Below are 16,817 nucleotides of genomic sequence, written 5' to 3'. Positions count from 1 at the left end.
CAGCCTTGGGAAGCACTCTTCTTCTGTTGGGCGTTCTTCTGCCTATAGCAGAGCGCTGCCCAGGCGGTGGTGGTGGTCAGTGCCTCAGTATGTGGATGGAGATGATGTGGTGACACCCCTGAGGGACAGGGTGACGTCCTGAGAGACCAAAGCAGAGGGAATGCTTCACTGCGTCTCCTTGGAACGGGCTGGGGGAGCTCCTTGGCCATTAATCCTGTGGGACTGTTGGCTCTCCAGGTCTGCCCTCGGGAGTCTGTTGTTTCTGGGAAATGGCGTAGTCGAGTGGTATTTCAAAGGGTTCATTCTGATCCTTTTATCCATTGTCCTTTCTCCTTTTTGCATTTTCCACTTCTTGATTCCTCTGAATGAGTGAGCAGAGGGAGGAGGCAGGGCCCTGCCAGGCGTTGCCCTGCATTAGAAGGCAGCCTTTGGGGGTGGGTCCCATCCTGGCATCGTGCTCTGAAAGCTGCTGTTCCTGACCAGTACTCTGTTACAACCCTTCATTCGCGTCCTGGGGCCTTGTCACAGCCTCACTGGTCATGCTGGCACCTTCACAGATACGAGTTGGCAGCCCGTGGCTGGGGTGGGTGCACTGTTTGCTGGATGGCAAACCAGCTGATGGCCGGGACCTGAGAGGTGGTGAATAGAGTGCTGTCCTGCTGACGAATGGCCACGAGCAGTGTTACACAGGGGTCAGTACTGGGGGTGGCCCTGTTCGGTATCTTTATTGGTCATCTGGACGAAGGCGTTGAGTGCACCCTTAATAAGTTGGTGCGGGACACTGAGCTGGGATGAAGCACTGATCTGCCCAGTAAAGGAAGGCCCTACAGAGAGAGCTGGATGCGCTGCATTGATTACTGGGCTGAAGAAAATGGGATGAAATCTAGCAAAAACAAATGCTGGGTCTTGCTTTTTGGTCACAACAGCCCCATGCATTGCTACAGGCATGAGATGGAGTGGTGGAAAGGTGTGCAAAGGAAAAGGATCTGAGGGTATTGGCTGATGCTCGGCTCACCATGAGCCAGCAGTGTTCCGGGTGGCCAAGGAGGCCGATGGCATCCCAGCTTGTGCCAGAAACAGTGCAGCCAGCAGAGCAGGAGGTGCTCATCCCTCTGTACTCAGCTGTGGTGAGGCTGCACCTCGGTGCTGTGCTCAGTGTTGGGTCCCCACTGCAAGCGAGACACCGAGGCCCTGCAGCGTGCAGAGAGGTTGGAGCGAGGTGTGCCCAGGTAACAGTGATAGAACAAGGGCTGATGGCGTGACTTTGTGCCCAGGGAGGTTCAGGTTGCATATTAGAAACAATTCCTTCTTGGAAAGAGTGGTGATGCAGTGGCACAGCTGCACAGGGAGGTGAGGGAGTCAGTGCCCCTGGAGGTGCTCCAGAACCGTGGAGATGTGGCACCTGGGGATGTGCTCAGTTGCCATGGCTTGGGGTTGACCTGGATGAACTTTGTGGTCCTTTCCAACACTAATGATCGTGTGATTCTGTGACGTGTGCCTGGTGAAATTGCAGAGCACCCATCCCTGCTGCTGTTCAGAGCCTCCTCTCACAGGGGTGAGCAGCCCTCTGGGGCTGACCTCAAGAGATCCCTCCCAGCCCCAGCTGTTCCGTATTTCTGCTGGACCCGCTGTACCAAAGCTGTATTTGGGGATCTGCGGCCCTTGCTTGCAGCCCTCACTGTGTGCTCATAGAATCCTATGTCTGTGGGGTCACAGCTCAGGGGATGGGAGCTCGTCACGTTTACCCCGGGTTGTGGTGTGGCCACAGTTGCCCTGAGATCATGGAATCACAGAATGGCCTAGGATGAAAAGCCCCACAGCACTCACCTGGTTGCAACCCCTGCTGTGTGCAGGTCGCCAACCAGCAGCCCAGGCTGCCCAGAGCCACATCCAGCCTGGCCTCCAATGCCTGCAGGGATGGGGCATCCACAGCCTCCTTGGGCAACCTGTGCCAGTGCTCCACCACTCCTCTGTGGTTTTGTTTAATCTCAGTAGATTCACACAGCGCTTAATTTGTCATGGTTTCTGCCCACTGTGCGAAACAAGGTCAGCAGTGATTAGAAAAAGGGATAATTACTGCCCTCCAAAGAGACGTTTGCTTGGGCTTTCACTCTTAGTCCCAGTGACTATTTTAAAACTAATTTGTTCTCTTTCTACTGTCACAAATGGGTCTGCTGTGCAGCTGTGCTCCCTGGATGTGGTGGTTGGAGTTTGGAGTTCCCAGGTCTCAGTGCAGAGCTGGGCGTTGCATTGTGCTGCATTTAGTGTGTGCAGTTCTGTCAGCTCTCCATTCCGTCCCAGTGTCACGGGTTGCTTCACACTGACTTCAGTCCCAGTAGTGATGAAAAAGGGTCTTCTGGGCAGTGTAGACATGAGGAGTCGCTTGTGTTCTGCTTCATTTTCTTTCCTTGCAGGTATAAAATCTCAATTCTTGCACAGCAGCACTGCGCTCTGCTTGTGGTCTGGTGACCTCTGCCTGGTTTGAATTCTGGTCACATCAAAGTGTGTTGTTCAGGTCCAGCTTTGCTTACACTCAGGACACGGGATGTGACTGTTGTTGTGCTGTTTGCTGAATGGAAATTTGTGCACAGATCTGATGACACTCCATCAGTATTCAGGATCACAGAATGGTTGGGTTGGAAGGGACTGCAAGGATCACAAATCCCCAACCCCCTGCCACAGCAGGGCCACCAACCTCCCCGTTTCACAGCAGCCCAGGCTGCCCAGGGCCCCATCCAACCTGGCCTTGAACACCTCCAGGGATGGACGGGGCATCACAGCCTCTCTGGGCAGCTGTTGCAGCCCCTCACCGCTCTCACAGCACAGAACTTCCCCTGACATCCAACCTCCATCTGCCCTCCCTCAGCTTCAAACCATTTCCCTTGTCCTGCAGTATTGGGTCAGGAAGAAGTGATAGGTGTAAGAAGGGAGTGCACAGGATGGGATATTTTGCAATATTGCAAGCGGCTCCAAGAGGTGAAGTGGGAAGAACTGAAGGTGTCACGGTAGCGCAGTGCTTGAGTTGGCCTGCAGTTGGTTCACATGCATTTTCAGTAGTGCAGGTGTGCTGGTACGAGGCGATACATAATTCCCACGTATCTTGCAATATAGCTTGATTTTATTCCAGTAAATTCTATTGTATTTTATCCAGAAGTCTGCACAAGTGATGTGAGATGCTCACAGTTGGTACCAGAGGCACAGCAGCTGGGGCTGCGGGCTGTGGATGAGCTCTTCCCTTTGTTGCTCTCCAGCAGCACACTCTTCCCCAGCCCTACACAATGTCTTGCCTGGAATTTCCTTGCATTCTAAAATTAGGAGAAGGATTCAAGGAACAATGGCAAATCAAGCTCTGCGTCTCCTGCTCTGCTTGGGGCTTTGTTGTCATGTAGACTTTCACCTACTTCCTTTCTTCTTAAACTGATTTTGCATTAGATAAACTGAATTAAAGAGAGCTCGTGCTGCTTGACGTCAGAAGGGCTTTGCTTTTCTGCTGCAAAGCTGTTGGTCCATGGCAGAGAAGGGTCTGCAGTCAGATGATGGACCTCATCGTGGTCCCTTCTGTGGGGAGAGCTGCTCTCCTCGTGGTCTGTGCATCTTTTTCCTGATACCCGGGGAGGGACAGATTGGGAATCAGGAAAAGGTTCTGCAGTGGATGTGGAGCAGCTGCTAAGGGCAGCAGGCACAGCGCTGAGCTGCCGGAGCTCAGGAGGTGTTGGGATGCTGCTCTCAGACCCGGGGTTTGCAGAGCTGCTGCGTGGGGCTGTGGGCTGGACCTGCTGCTCCTTATGGGTCCCTTCCAACGAGGGGCTTTCTGTGATTGTGTTCATTGCTTCACAATCACCAGTTTGTTCCTTGTGCTTTGTTGGCATCGTGGGTTATTACCTGTAAAGGTTTGGTTGTCTGAACCCTCTGAACTGGTGGGGACGACCCAGAGCGCTCTGTAGTGTGGCAGAAGGCAAATGCATACAGGCAAAAAGACTTCAGCACTATTGCAGATGTGTGGAATGGGCTCTGGATGTACCTGGGGGTTATAGGTGAGCTTTTTAAGCTGTCTGACTTTCTGCAGTGCCTTATGACTGTCTGTTATCCCAGCACAATCCAGGAAATGCAGCAAACACCACAGCTTGGTTTCCATCCTGTCCCATACTCCATATCCAGCAGTAGAAGCAGCTGCAGGACTGTAGGAGCTGCTTATTGTGATGCTTGGTGTAAAAATACTGAGAGCTGTTAATGACTGCAAAGAGGGTGTCTGATTGGATCTTCCAATTTACCACCAAATAATTAATTTCCAAAGTCAGGGGCGTGAAGAAGTCGGGTACTGTTGGACTAGCAGACCTCTAAGGGTCACTCTGAGTCCATGAGTTTCTATGAGAAATGTTTGCTTTCCTCCTCCAGTTCTTGGTTCTTGGGTCCTGCAGACAGTTTACTCTCTTTTCTTCCAGTCCATGTGGTACAAACATTTCCCTGCAGGTTGGGAACATCTTTGATGTCCTGGCAAGACGAACTGCCATAAGCATCTGCTGTACAGTGAGGGTGGGAGTTTGGTTGGGATGTCCCTTAGTTTTTCTCCTTTGTTGGCTTCTCTGAGCCATGAACATCACAGGTCTGCTGGCAGCTGCTGTGCTGTGACCCCTGCACTGTGCACCACTTGAATGCCTGGGATGGGTGCTCTGTTTCACGGCGCATCGTACAAGGGAAGGAGAAGGGCAGTGATGTGATGGAGATGTTACATCAGTCATTAAGTTAACTTCACTAATTGCTGACTTTCGCCCTCGTCTCTGCAGGCTGTAAATGGGGCTCCCATCTGTGCAGCAGCGCACTTGGAAGCCTCACCAGGGCGCTGAGAGGAGACGATGGGAACTTGGGTTTGCCCTGAGGTGAGAATTGCTCACGGAGCTCCTCTGACCCGCTTCTGTTCTCTTTCTGCCCCAGCCTTTCTTTAGGCTTTTGAACCTCCGTAAGCTGGGCCTGAGTGACAATGAGATCCAGAGACTTCCCCCCGAGGTGGCCAACTTCATGCAGCTGGTGGAACTGGACATCTCCCGCAATGGTAAGGCCGGCTCCGTGCCCCTCGGCACCACATCTCTGCACTTCTGCTCTGAAAGAGGCGTTTCCCTTTCGCAGTGCTGCAGAGTGGTCCATCGTGGGGCTGGAGCTGTGAACATATCAGCATTCACTTGTCTTGCTGTGTCTCAGGCTGTCACTGGTACCAGGTGTCCTGTTTGCTACACAATAGACTCCTTCCGGTTCTCTGTTTCTTTCACGTCTTTTGTTTCCCCCAGACATTCCAGAAATTCCAGAAAGCATCAAATTCTGCAAATCCTTGGAGATCGCAGACTTCAGTGGGAATCCCCTTTCCAGGTAGGAGGGTGCATTGCAGCCCCTTTGTGCAGCTGGGAATGAGAGCTGAAGTTCTCCATCCTTTTTCCTGTCTGCATCTCGCAGTCGTCTTCCCTTTGCCAAGACCTTTGCTTGTCTGCTCCATGACACATGGGACATTCGGCACAGGGAAGAGCTGGTGCCAGTTCCTTCTTCTGCAGGGTCTGTGGCTTGGCTCCTGAGGTTTTGTTCATGTCGATGCCACTGCTGTGGGTGGCAGGGACTTCTGTCCTCCTAGCATAGGTTGGTTCCTCTCTTCCTCCTTCGCTGTGCTGCACAAAGCAGAGTGGGTGAGGACTGAGTGGATTACAGAGGATGGTAGGAAAGCTGCATGTTGTCATTCGTTATCTCTTGGACCCTTTTGCTCTTGGCTTTGTTTATAGCTTAGGATGAAATTGTTGGGTTGTTTTGGTATTACAGTGGCCAGAACTATGCCCAAGAGCAGCACTTTGCCTTCTCTACAGTATTCTGGCTCTACTTGCCTCTATTCTGGCTGTCTTGCGAAGTTCTGGCTTTTCTGCCTTGAGGAGCCATGCTTCCAGGCACTGATGCTGTGGCGTGTTGTCTGCTGGAGCCCCTGGAGATAAGTGCCAGTCTGTCTCCCCATGCCCACTGCTCTTCATACTGCTGGGCAGCTGCTTCCCGATTCACGTTTGAATAGATTTAACTCTGCTTCCCTCTGGTGGTGCCAAACACTGGCAGAAGGGCAGAAGCTTTTCAGTCGCTGGGGATCTCCAAGCACAGGTGTGACATGTAGTACCACGGGCACTTCAAACCCTGCAATGATTTGTCAGTTTCTGTGGCTCAGAGTTGTACGACATGTGTCGTTTGCTCCAGGAACAGCCTATGAACAGGAAAGGATTTCTGCTCTTCAGGGTCTTTCCTTCCTCTGTGATACCTCAAAACTGTTTTGGTAATGCTGCCTGATCCCGGGGAGTGCAGCAGTATCCATTGCTGAGTGTTTGGGTTGGTAGCTCACCCTCCCTCCTTTCAAGTTTTGGTGAATGACCTGGCACAGTTTGGGGTTGGTGCTTAAATACTTCAGAGACGTGTTTGTCACTTGGACACGCAGCAACTTTGGTGCAAGGGAGTGATGGCATCTTGGAAACGGAGCACGGCCTGGGTCAGGGCTGGTTCCTGCTTCTCCCTTTCACACCTGCTATACCAGTTGGGGTGGGACTGGCTGCCGCGAATGTGAGCAGAGAGCTCAGCACTGGGTTTGTGCTCAGCACTGATGGTGTTTTGTTCTGTTGTCTGTTCACAGGCTTCCTGAGGGTTTCACGCAGCTGCGCAGCCTGGGCCACTTGGCCCTGAACGATGTTTCCCTTCAGAGCCTCCCCAACGACATCGGGAAGTGAGTGTGGCTCTGCTGCTCAGCAAGGAGGGGAAGGTGGGAGTGGGGCACCGTGCTCACTTGTGCCCTGCAGCTACACAGTGCTGCTCTCCTGGACGTACTGCACCTCTGGGTATTCTCCTTGTTGTGAAAGGCAGCCTGTGAGAAGGTTCCTTTCCTTTCCAGCTGCTTATATTACTTACAATCAATGGCAGAGGCAAGGAGTAAATCCTGGCCTCCCAAGTCCTCCCTCTCCCTTTATGCTTGCCCGTTTGCCCCTTTCCAAACAGATGTGCTCTGTCCTGTGATGATGAAATGATCCACGCACTTGTGCAGGCCACTGGGGGCTGTCTCAAGGGAAGGGATATGAGTATCTTGTTGTATTTCTGTCCTTCCAGTGAATCTGGCCTTCTCATTCCCTTTTCTCTTGCAGTCTGGCAAACCTGGTGACTTTGGAGCTACGGGAGAACCTGCTAAAGACTCTACCAACGTGAGTGTCACGTGGCTTCAGAGGTCTCCTGCCCCATCACTCCTCCTGATCCGTTGTGGACTTGTAGTAAAGAATCTGTCATTTTGCTTGGGAGAGCTGGAAGCTTTGATTAGGTCAGCTGCATCTTGCTGCAAGCCTCTAAATTGCCGTGAGGAGGGAGAGAAATGGCACAGGGCTCCAGAGCAGGGGAAGGTGCTGTGTCAGGTCTGATTTTTGAGCAGACAGGGTTCTGTGAGGATCCTTATTCCTCCTCAGGTAGAACAAAAGATGATTGTGTTGGAAAAAGAGGAGAAAAGTGTTCTGATGTGGGTGTTGGAAGAGCTCTGCTTTGAAGCCCATACAAAGTGTCTGCTGCATCTCAGTCAGCTCTGTCAGCTTGTATTCTGCCTGCCTGTCCATCCAGCTAACTTCTGACTCCTGTATGTCAGAAGGGATTCCAGCTGACTTTTTTTGAATAGCAGTGAGTTTTGTGGCCACGCTCTGTCTTCAGTGGCTGTACTGTCACCCTTCCTTAGCATCCTTGCTGTTCGTGGCAAGTATTCAGTCTGGCTGCCTGCGTTTTCTTCTACATTCTCCTATTTTGTTTTAAGAGGGCAAAAGAAGCTTCCAATGAGACAAGTACTGCAAGTATTTGGAGTTTCAGTCTGCTGCTTCTGTGACAGCTGTGCCTCCCCCTCTGCAGGACGCTGCTGTGACTCACGCATGCTCTTCCTGGTAGTTGTTTTCCTGTGAGATCTGCAGGCACAGGGTCTGTATGGCATCAGTTACATCTACCTGTAGAATCAGCTGAGGCCCTTCAGACAGTCCTTTCCAAAACAGAGCTGATTCTGCACTGAGCAGCTCCCAGCCGTCGTGCCTGGTGAGCACGCAGTGATAGAAGCTTAGTTCAAATTAACTCTGTCATCTCATCCTGATCCCAAAGTCCCAAAGACCTTCTGTGCACAGAAGCTGACGCTGAAGCCCTGCTGCAGGAAGGTCGTGTCCTCATAATATCTCCAGCTGAGGAGAGCCTGTGTGGAATAGAGCCACAACAGTGAAGGCGAGAGCTGAAGCTGGATGAGTTCGGATCTGGTGGTGATGCCCACTGCTGTCTTTGGATGAGTTCAGTGTTCCTGCAGGCAGAGGCTACCATGTGATAAACTGCATGAGAAAAGAAATACATCCAGTAGCTGCATTCAAAACTGGGCTTCCAAGCTGCCATGAAGAATGATCCCAGTGGCTTTTCGCTATCTAGGGACACCAGGAAGCGTGCAGATCTTGAGAATTCAGTCTGTGACAAAAACCCAAATGTTTTCTGGGAAATCTCGAGAGCCCCCGTGTTCCTTTGGTTCCCTGAGTTCCCTCGTAACACGCTCTGAGTTTGGGGATTTTTCCCTGAGCATTAAATACGGTCTGCATGCTCACTCTGCAGCACAGTTCCATCTTCTTTGCATGTTCCACCATTGACAGGATCATGTCCAAAGCTAGAGTCCTAAAGGCCAAGGCAATTTGTGTCAGATCTATTTGTCAAATATGAGATCTGTACTTAGCTACAAACTGTGCCCAGGAATGACTTTAAACAAGTCCAGCACCCTTCTGGTTTTTATTGCTCTTCCAACTTGCAGCGACCTTAACTTGTCCAAGTGTGAATTCATGGGCTGGCCTTCGATCCATGCTGTACAGCTATTGCTGCTCCTCATCTCTCCCACGTGGTGGGGACGTCCTGCCAGTCACTTGGAAGCATAGTTTGTGTTGGTGTGTTCTCATGGAATGGTGAGGGCGGCTCTGTACTGATGCATCTCGTAGGACCTCACATCAGCTTGAATCCTTGTGGTTCACCCGGCCCTGTTTTGGAAACCAAACTGCGAAGGTGCTGAGGTAGAGTCAGGGCTGCTTCATACTTAGAGAGGTCAAAGAGCAAATGTACAGTTACAGCAGGAGTCCAGGCACTGGATGTGATGATCCTCATGGGTCCCTTCCAGCATGGGTTGCTCTGTGATTCTGTAACGAGATGCTGTTATCCAGCAGAATCCTTCTGGCAGTGTAACTGATAAGCCTTTACTTGAGTTAATATCTCCAAATCCACTGCTGCAAAATGCAAGAACTTGCTCTTCCCATGTAGTGCCCTTATTTTACTGCCTGTGTCCAGCAGGCCAGACTTCTTACTGCCTCCAGTACCTCAGTGTGGGAGCTGCCGAGATGCAGAGCTGTGCTGACAGACTAATGCAGTGGCTTCCTTATGAGGACAGTCCCTTATAGAGAAAATAAAGAGGTCTGAAGTCTCTCACTGTGGAGCGTAGGCAGGGTTTAAATGGGATTTGTGCCTCGCTGTAAAGGAAGAGCCAGCAAGCCCTGTTTAAGGGAGTAGTTGTTGGAGCTGATGGGTAGAACTGAACTGAGAGCACCTGGGCCACGTCAGAAGAACTGAGTGCTGTTGTGGGGTTGCCTTCGATATCAGCAGTGTGTTTTGGGTGCAGTCTGTGCATTCTTTGGGCCGCTGCTGTTGACTGACTGTGGTTCCTTGCAGGCTTCTTGCAGCATCTTGCCTGGTGATCTCCTTGTCTGTGTGTCTCAGCCTCTGCTGAGGCAGCGTGGCCGTCCCATTGCGCACTTCAGGGCTGCCCACTTTTTCATTCTTGCCTCTCCCTGCGGCTCTGCTTCCCTTGTCTCCTGGATACGTGCGGTCCTCTGCTGTTTCCCATGGTTTGTTGCTCTGTGATCCCCTCCTTGCGACAAAATGGGCAGCAGTGTTGAGGTGTGGCCCGTGGACTGTCGTGTTTTTGCTCAGGTGATGCTTTGTGGTGGGAGGAGGAGAGGGCAGATGGGTGACAGTGGAAACTGCCTACTTTGGAGCTGCTGATGCTGCTGAATGCAGTTCCCTGTGCAGACTTTCTGATGGCAGGAAGGTGTCAGTGTCCCTACATTGGTTGGCCCAGAGCACGGAAGGGGTGGGATCAGTGCTCCATCAGGTTTAGGAATTATTCAGAATGGTGTGATTTTTTTGAGATGATGCTTAACCCTCTGTCCTTTCTTCCTTTCCCTCCTCTCATTTCTACTCCCCGTGTTTTGCAGTTCACTCTCATTCCTTGTCAAGTTAGAGCAGTTGGATCTTGGTGGCAATGACCTGGAAGTCCTGGTAGGTGAAGGGTGGTGGGAAGGAGCATGGGTGGGAGGGGGCAGCACCTGTACCTTTGTGCATGTGAGCGGGTTTTTGTCTGAAGTGCACAGAAACGGACCCTCAGGCTGTATGGAAGGCTCTGCCCAATCGTTGCTCCCAGCATAATTTTCCTTTGCTACATTGGCCCTTCTTTCTGTTCTCATGCACACCTCGTTCTGCTTTTTCCAATCCTGCTCTGAGATGTTCTCTCGAGCTATGCAGCTGCCAAAGGATTTTCCTTTCCAAGGAGGTTCTGTCTGATACTTCCTTTCGCTTCTGTGCTGCACTGTTGTTTCTTTTCATTGCTGCTGGGCCAACTTTATCTTTCCCCTTTCTGATTTTATTTCTCAGCCAGAAGGTGAAGGGCCATCCCACATTACTCCTGGCAGCAGTGTCAGCCCAGCACACAGTGTGTGCCCTCAGACAGGGGTGTCTCCATGGAGTGCTGAAAGCCTAAGCATGCTGGGAGCCAGCGCTCAGTCCTGAAACCCAGCTCTCCTTTGACTTTGGGGAAAACCCAGTGATATTTTTTCATTTTGCAGCTGCAGATTAAGTTGTTCTTGAATTCTGCCTGTAATGCCTGGAAGGCTTTTTGGCAGAAAGCCCCTCCAGATTGCTGTTTGCCTCTTGTCTTGCCCGCTGCTGGGAGGTCTTTGCTGGTGTGTCCCGTGTTTCTTGCTGGAGCTTTGCAGCCAGTATGGCAGCCCAGACATTCCCAAGCAGATTGCTGCGTGCTGACGCAAAGAGTTTGTACACCTTTGGATAAATGGTTCAGGAGATGTGAAAACAGCAAGAGTGCCAAGCTTTGCAGAGGCTTGGTGGGATTTGGAGGATCGTAGAGCAACTTCTCCTCCTGGGAGGACTGACGCCATACTGTCACGCTGTGTTACAGCCGGATACCCTGGGAGCGCTGCCAAACCTGCGTGAGCTGTGGTTGGACCGCAACCAGCTCTCTGCTCTGCCTCCGGTGAGTACCTGTTCACTGCCTCACTGCTCCACTCCCTCCCTGTGCTGCTGCTTTGAGCCACAGGGTCTCCTTTCCGATCCTAGGAGCTGGGCAATCTCCGCCGTTTGGTCTGCCTGGATGTGTCGGAGAACAAGCTGGAGCAGCTGCCCAACGAGGTCAGTGGGCTGGTAGCACTGACGGACCTGCTGCTGTCACAGAACCTGCTGGAGTGCATTCCAGATGGGATCGGTGAGTATTGGGATGGGAAGTGGGGCAGGGCTCCTCCTTTGGGGAGGCTTCAGGCACGGCTGTGCCCATCAGAGCGTTTGGGCCTGATGGATGCGGTCGCTGGGAGGGTGCAGAAGCAGTAGATGGTGCTGCTGAGCAGAACTGTGCAGGCTGTGTTCGGGTTCTTGTTGTAGAATCACAGATCACATCTTGATCTGTGTTGTAGAATCACATCCTAGAATGGTTTAGGTTGAAGTAACCTCAGAGCTCATCAGTTCCCACCCTGTGCTGTGGGCTCGTTGTCCCCCACCAGGTCAGGCTGCCCAGGGCCCCATTCATGGCTTTGAGAAGCTCCAGGGATGGGGCACCTGCGCCTCTCTGGGCAGCAGTGCCAGGGTCTCATCACTTTTAGGTAAAGGATTTCTTCCTAACACTGGCCTAAACTTCCCTTCTTTTAGTTTAAAGCGATTTCTTCTCTTTCTGTCACACTCTGCATGCGTAGGAAGTCTGTTTCCCTCCTGCTTATCAGGTCCCTTCAAGTTCTGGAAGGATGCATGGGTGGAAAAAGTCCGGTTGGGAGAAAGAGCCTATGTTCTTGGGTTAGGAAATCCCTCTTGGGAGGTATTTAGGGCAGATGATCATAGGACAGCGTAGCTCTCTGTGGCTTAGTTCACATTTGCTTGTTGCTCCGAGCAGGTCAGCTGAAGCAGCTCTCCATCCTCAAGGTGGACCAGAATCGGCTGACAGAGGTGACGGAGTCAATTGGGGACTGTGAAAACCTATCAGAACTCATCCTGACAGAGAACATGCTGACAGTAAGTATACCAGCAGCCATCCTGGGATAAATAGTGGGCATGGAACAGGCTGTGAACCTGAGGGAGAAGCTGTCCTGAGGCTGTAGTGGGAATTGCTGGAATCTCGTCTTGTTAGGACAGAAGGCAGTTCTTTTCCTTGTCAAGAAGGCTCTATACCCATTCTGCTGTCCTTTATTAGCCACTGAATGGTGTCCCTCTTAGGCCTTACCCAAATCCCTTGGGAAGCTAACCAAGCTGACAAACCTGAACGTGGATCGGAACCGTTTGACGTCCCTTCCGGCTGAGATCGGGGGCTGTGCCAACCTGAACGTCCTGTCTCTGCGAGACAACCGCCTGGCCCTGCTGCCAGCAGAGCTCGCCAACACCACCGAGCTGCACGTCCTGGACGTGGCAGGAAACAGGTCAGCAGGAGGGTGAAAGGCTGCGGGTGTCCGAAGTGTCCGTGGGCACCTGTGGGCAAACAGTTGTTTGCAGTGCAGGCCTGCAGTTGATGCAGTAGTGTGGTTGTGGCAGAGCCACGTGCCCCATGAATCGCTGCTTCTGTGCGTACAGAAGTGGTGGACCTGCAGTCCCTCTGTCCTTATCTGAGGCAGGCTGGAGCTGAGTGGAAGTGTCATCGTTACCACTATGTTTAACCATCCTTCTTTCTCTTGCAGGCTCCAGAATTTGCCCTTTGCTTTGACAAATCTTAACCTGAAAGCCTTGTGGCTGGCAGAAAACCAATCCCAGCCCATGCTGAAATTCCAGACAGAGGATGATGAAAAGACGGGAGAAAAAGTTCTCACGTGCTACCTGCTTCCCCAGCAGCCCTCTCCTAGCCTAGGTAAGAGATTGTGGGGAAAAACTGGAGGGTCTGGGGGGAAAGGAGGCTGAGGGGAGACCTGATGGCTCTCTTCCAGTACCTGGAAGGGGATTGCAGCAGAGCGGGGCTGCTCTCTTCTCACTGGTGACGGGACGAGGGGAAATGGCCTCAAGTTGTGCCAGGGGAGGTTTAGCTTGGATCTCAGGAGGAACTTCTCTACAGGAAGGGCTGTTCAGCACTGCAATGGCTGCCCAGGGAGGCGGTTGGGTCCCCATCCCTGGCTGTGTTTAACAGCCATTGGATGTGGTGCTCAGGGCCGCGATTTAGCAGAGGTGGGGTGGGATGGTTGGGCTGTGGTTGGACTCGATGACCTTTAAGGTCTTTCCAACCTGAGCAATTCTATGATTCTGTGCTGTGAACGCTTCCAGCAGTGCTGTGTACATCAGTCCAGAAAGTGATGTGGAGGAGAGACCACAAACCTCTCTGCCTGGTTGCACCGTTCTTGGTTACTGCAGTGGCTGCAGCACACTTTGACTCCTATGGGCTGATGCCAACTTTCCAAGGCAGAGGCTGCTAAAAGCATGAGAGTTCTGCAGCCTCGTCTGCAGATCATCTGCTGTATCTACTGACCGGGTAGTGTGTTATCTGTGAGGTTTGCTTCCTGTTGCAGTAGTGTAACTGTGTTAATGCTTCTGATCTGTGCCTTCGTCCGACCTTTTCCTCTAGTCCTTAAGATGTGAGCCTGAACCCTTCACTAGGGTTCTGTAGAAGCTGCCACATACAGAGGTGAGAAGATCTGGAGGTGCATCCGATGCATCAGAGCCCTCTGCTGTGGGCTGATAGAAGTGTCCTGATAGGCTGAGAGCTGTCTTTCGTCCAAGCACGCAACCCTATGTGTTCAGAGAGTAGCTCCCACTCTGTTGTCTTTCTCCCCAGAGAACCTTCTGCAGAACAGCGTGGATGAGAGCTGGACGGATACGAACTTAAACAGAGTCAGCGTGATTCAGTTCCTGGATGACCCCAAAGGAGACGATGAGGATGAATCTGGAGCTGAGAGGCGGGTAAGGAGTTCCTGCAGGGTTGTAACCTTCCTCTGGAAGCGTGGGCACAGCGTTTTCGTTGCAGACAGACTCAAAAAGGATGGCAGATCATTTTCCTTTAGCTACAGATGCAAAGGGAAGGATAGAAGTTTCGGCTTACAGCAAATATTTATTGGTTTAAATCCCTTGCAGAATATTTTCCCTTTTTTCTTTATCTTGTGAAGAGAGATGATCTTAATCTGGATCCTTCATATAAAACGTATTTGCACCTGGCCTTCCAGCACAGAGATGATTTTTCTGCTGCTGCTTGGAATGTCATCCCCCATTTCTTTCCTCTTCCCAGCTGTACAGGAATGGCAGAGAAATCAGGTCCTGCAGTGTGACGTTTGGGTCGCATCCAGCCGGGGCTCCACTGGTCTGATAGAACATGTGGTTTGAACTGATCCACTTTTAGGGCTGCTCTCACTGTGAAATCCCATGCTTTGTGTTCTCCTTCGGTAGGGCTTGCAGCGCAGGGCAACCCCTCATCCCAGTGAGCTGAAGGTGATGAAGAAGGTGATCGAAGTTCGGCGCAGTGAGGTCTGTGCTGCAAAACCTGGCACAGACCTGAATTCATCCAGCTCAGAAGTGAGTGCTGTTTGCTGAGAAACGGAGACTGCAGAGAACACGCAGCAGCCTGGGGAATGGGGAGGCTGTGTTTGTAAGCTGGGCAAAAAAAAAAACAACTTTGGGAAGTGTGGGAACAGGGTGAGGATGGACTGCCTGCATTCCATGGGTTCGAACCCACCTTGGCTCAGCTGGGGCCACTGAGATGGGGCGGGAGGCGTAGCCAGGACGCAGAGAAGGGCACAGGGGGAGGACTGTGTGCTACTTCTGTCATAATGCAGGGAGAGGAAGTCACTGATTTTCTGCATGAAGACTGGACCCGAGTGCTGGGGGATGGTGCATTGCTGCACAGGTGTGATGCTGACCGTAGATGCCAGCGTCAGTGGTGACACAGGTGGAGCTGGGTGAAACGGCAGCCTGAAGAAAAAGCCAGCTCTGTTGGCAGTGGAGCATATTCCATTTTGCAGCAGTCTCATTGCAATGCACCACTTCCCGCCTGGGCTTCCGTCTTGACTTTTACGATCTGTCGTCTTCTCAGGAAAAGAGACTGAGTGCCACCTCCAACCGCAGCGAGGACTCCCATCTGTCCAACAGCACCGTCTCTGCTGACTGCAGGGCAGAGGAGCAGGGAGAGGAGAGGCAGAGGAGCCGGCCGAATGGGCAGGTGCTGGAGATGCAGGAGCTGGAGAAGGAGGCCAAGCCAAGAGCTGAAGAAGAGCGTAAGGAAGCGGTTGCCCAGGAGGATGAAGATGTGGAAGTGGAATACAATGAGGTAGGAATCTGGGAAGTGCAGTGGGATCCAGTTAAGGACTGGGAGGATGGAGAGTTTCTGGGGAAATGGTGAATGGATGTACAGAGTGTGATTTGGGCATTGCTGAAGGCAAATGAAGGGCATGGCATGTGACTGCAGGTAGAGATTTGGGGGCCCTGGTGTAGCTGGGTTCATTGAGGACGAGGAAGGAAACATGGAAGCCAGACAGCAGCTGTGGGTGGCCGTTTTGGGTGCCCATGGAATGATAGATGTGTCCAGGTGAAGGTGCTGATATTGGGCGGGGGGGGAGCAGCAGTTAGAGGGAAGCTAAGATGTATTCCTGCATCTTCTGTGGTGTGAAAGCAGAAGTGCTGGCTCTGCCTGTGTTGGTGTTGGAGGGACAGCAGATGTCTGGCTGTTATCTGAGGCTCACAGCCTTTCTGGGCCTTTGCCATTGCAGCCCACTGTACACTTTGCTGAGGACACACTGATAAGGAGTGAGGATGAAGATGAAGATGAAGAGCGGCCGTTCCCAGTGGAGAAACAGAGGCTCATCCGCAAGGATACGCCCCACTATAAGAAACACTTCAAGATAACTAAGCTGCCCAAACCAGAGGCAGTGGTAGCACTCCTGCAGGGGCTGAACACTGATGGAGTCCCCAAAGAAGAGGAGGAACTGGGCGGCTGCAACAACAGCGCGGAGCCTGAGGATGAGGAGGAAGCGTGGGATGAGGATGACAGGAAGAACGGATCTTTATCTGCTCAGCCATCAGTGAAGGTAAGGTCTTGTGGGACGAGAGGACCGGAGGGTGCCAGAGCTCCCTTCTGCTCCAAGCTGCCAAGAGGGTTGATGTGGCCCCAGTGAAAAAACACTGCGGGCTCCAGCACTTCAGTAGAGATGCACTGAGGGAGGGAGAGCTGAAGCTCATTCTGGGGCTTTTGCAGTCAGTTGTCTGAGCTGTGCCACGCTGTTGTGTCTGACTTCTGGTGCTGTGAGCACGCGCTGCCCGTTACGTGTGATGTTGCGATCTGTGCTGCAAGAACAGTTCTCTTATTGCTGACAGTTCCTCCGTTCCTTTCCGTGCCCTCACCTGCTCTTGTTGCACCTTGTTTGCAATAGGATGATGAGCTGTGTCTCTGGATGGACTTAACCTCAAGCTTGGGTTCAGGCTGCTTGCCACTGCCTTTACGCCACAGTTCTTCCTGTGCTGTGAGAGCAGGTTGCAGCATGTTCTCCTTAGTGCTCCCCTGTGCCTGCCCCAGCTCGGGTGAGGTCTGATGAAGTGTGTAT

The 16,817-nt window shown here is 52.2% G+C and overlaps 1 protein-coding gene and 1 long non-coding RNA gene across 34 annotated transcripts in view; one reads left to right on the top strand and one right to left on the bottom strand.

Moving 5' to 3' along the window:
• LOC128071941 (uncharacterized) overlaps window positions 1–16,817 on the bottom strand; it is a 144,235-nt gene that overhangs the window by 51,480 nt on the left and 75,938 nt on the right. The window lies entirely within an intron of this gene.
• Window positions 1–16,817, top strand: part of SCRIB (scribble planar cell polarity protein) — a 94,743-nt gene that overhangs the window by 10,838 nt on the left and 67,088 nt on the right. For all 32 annotated transcript variants that reach the window (XM_052665161.1, XM_052665153.1, XM_052665177.1 and 29 more), the window contains exons 2-15: window positions 4,933–5,050; window positions 5,283–5,361; window positions 6,644–6,733; window positions 7,146–7,202; window positions 10,254–10,317; window positions 11,231–11,305; window positions 11,389–11,533; window positions 12,209–12,327; window positions 12,529–12,728; window positions 12,984–13,150; window positions 14,066–14,190; window positions 14,671–14,796; window positions 15,314–15,547; window positions 15,987–16,304. In XM_052665161.1, coding sequence (XP_052521121.1) covers window positions 4,933–5,050; window positions 5,283–5,361; window positions 6,644–6,733; window positions 7,146–7,202; window positions 10,254–10,317; window positions 11,231–11,305; window positions 11,389–11,533; window positions 12,209–12,327; window positions 12,529–12,728; window positions 12,984–13,150; window positions 14,066–14,190; window positions 14,671–14,796; window positions 15,314–15,547; window positions 15,987–16,304 — 1,917 coding nt within the window. The remainder of the gene's footprint in view (window positions 1–4,932; window positions 5,051–5,282; window positions 5,362–6,643; window positions 6,734–7,145; window positions 7,203–10,253; window positions 10,318–11,230; window positions 11,306–11,388; window positions 11,534–12,208; window positions 12,328–12,528; window positions 12,729–12,983; window positions 13,151–14,065; window positions 14,191–14,670; window positions 14,797–15,313; window positions 15,548–15,986; window positions 16,305–16,817) is intronic.

This window comes from Tympanuchus pallidicinctus, unplaced genomic scaffold, assembly GCF_026119805.1.
Source record: "Tympanuchus pallidicinctus isolate F22 unplaced genomic scaffold, pur_lepc_1.0 scaffold62, whole genome shotgun sequence".
Taxonomy (NCBI): Eukaryota; Metazoa; Chordata; class Aves; order Galliformes; family Phasianidae; genus Tympanuchus; species Tympanuchus pallidicinctus.
This window is presented reverse-complemented; position numbering and strand designations above follow the sequence as displayed.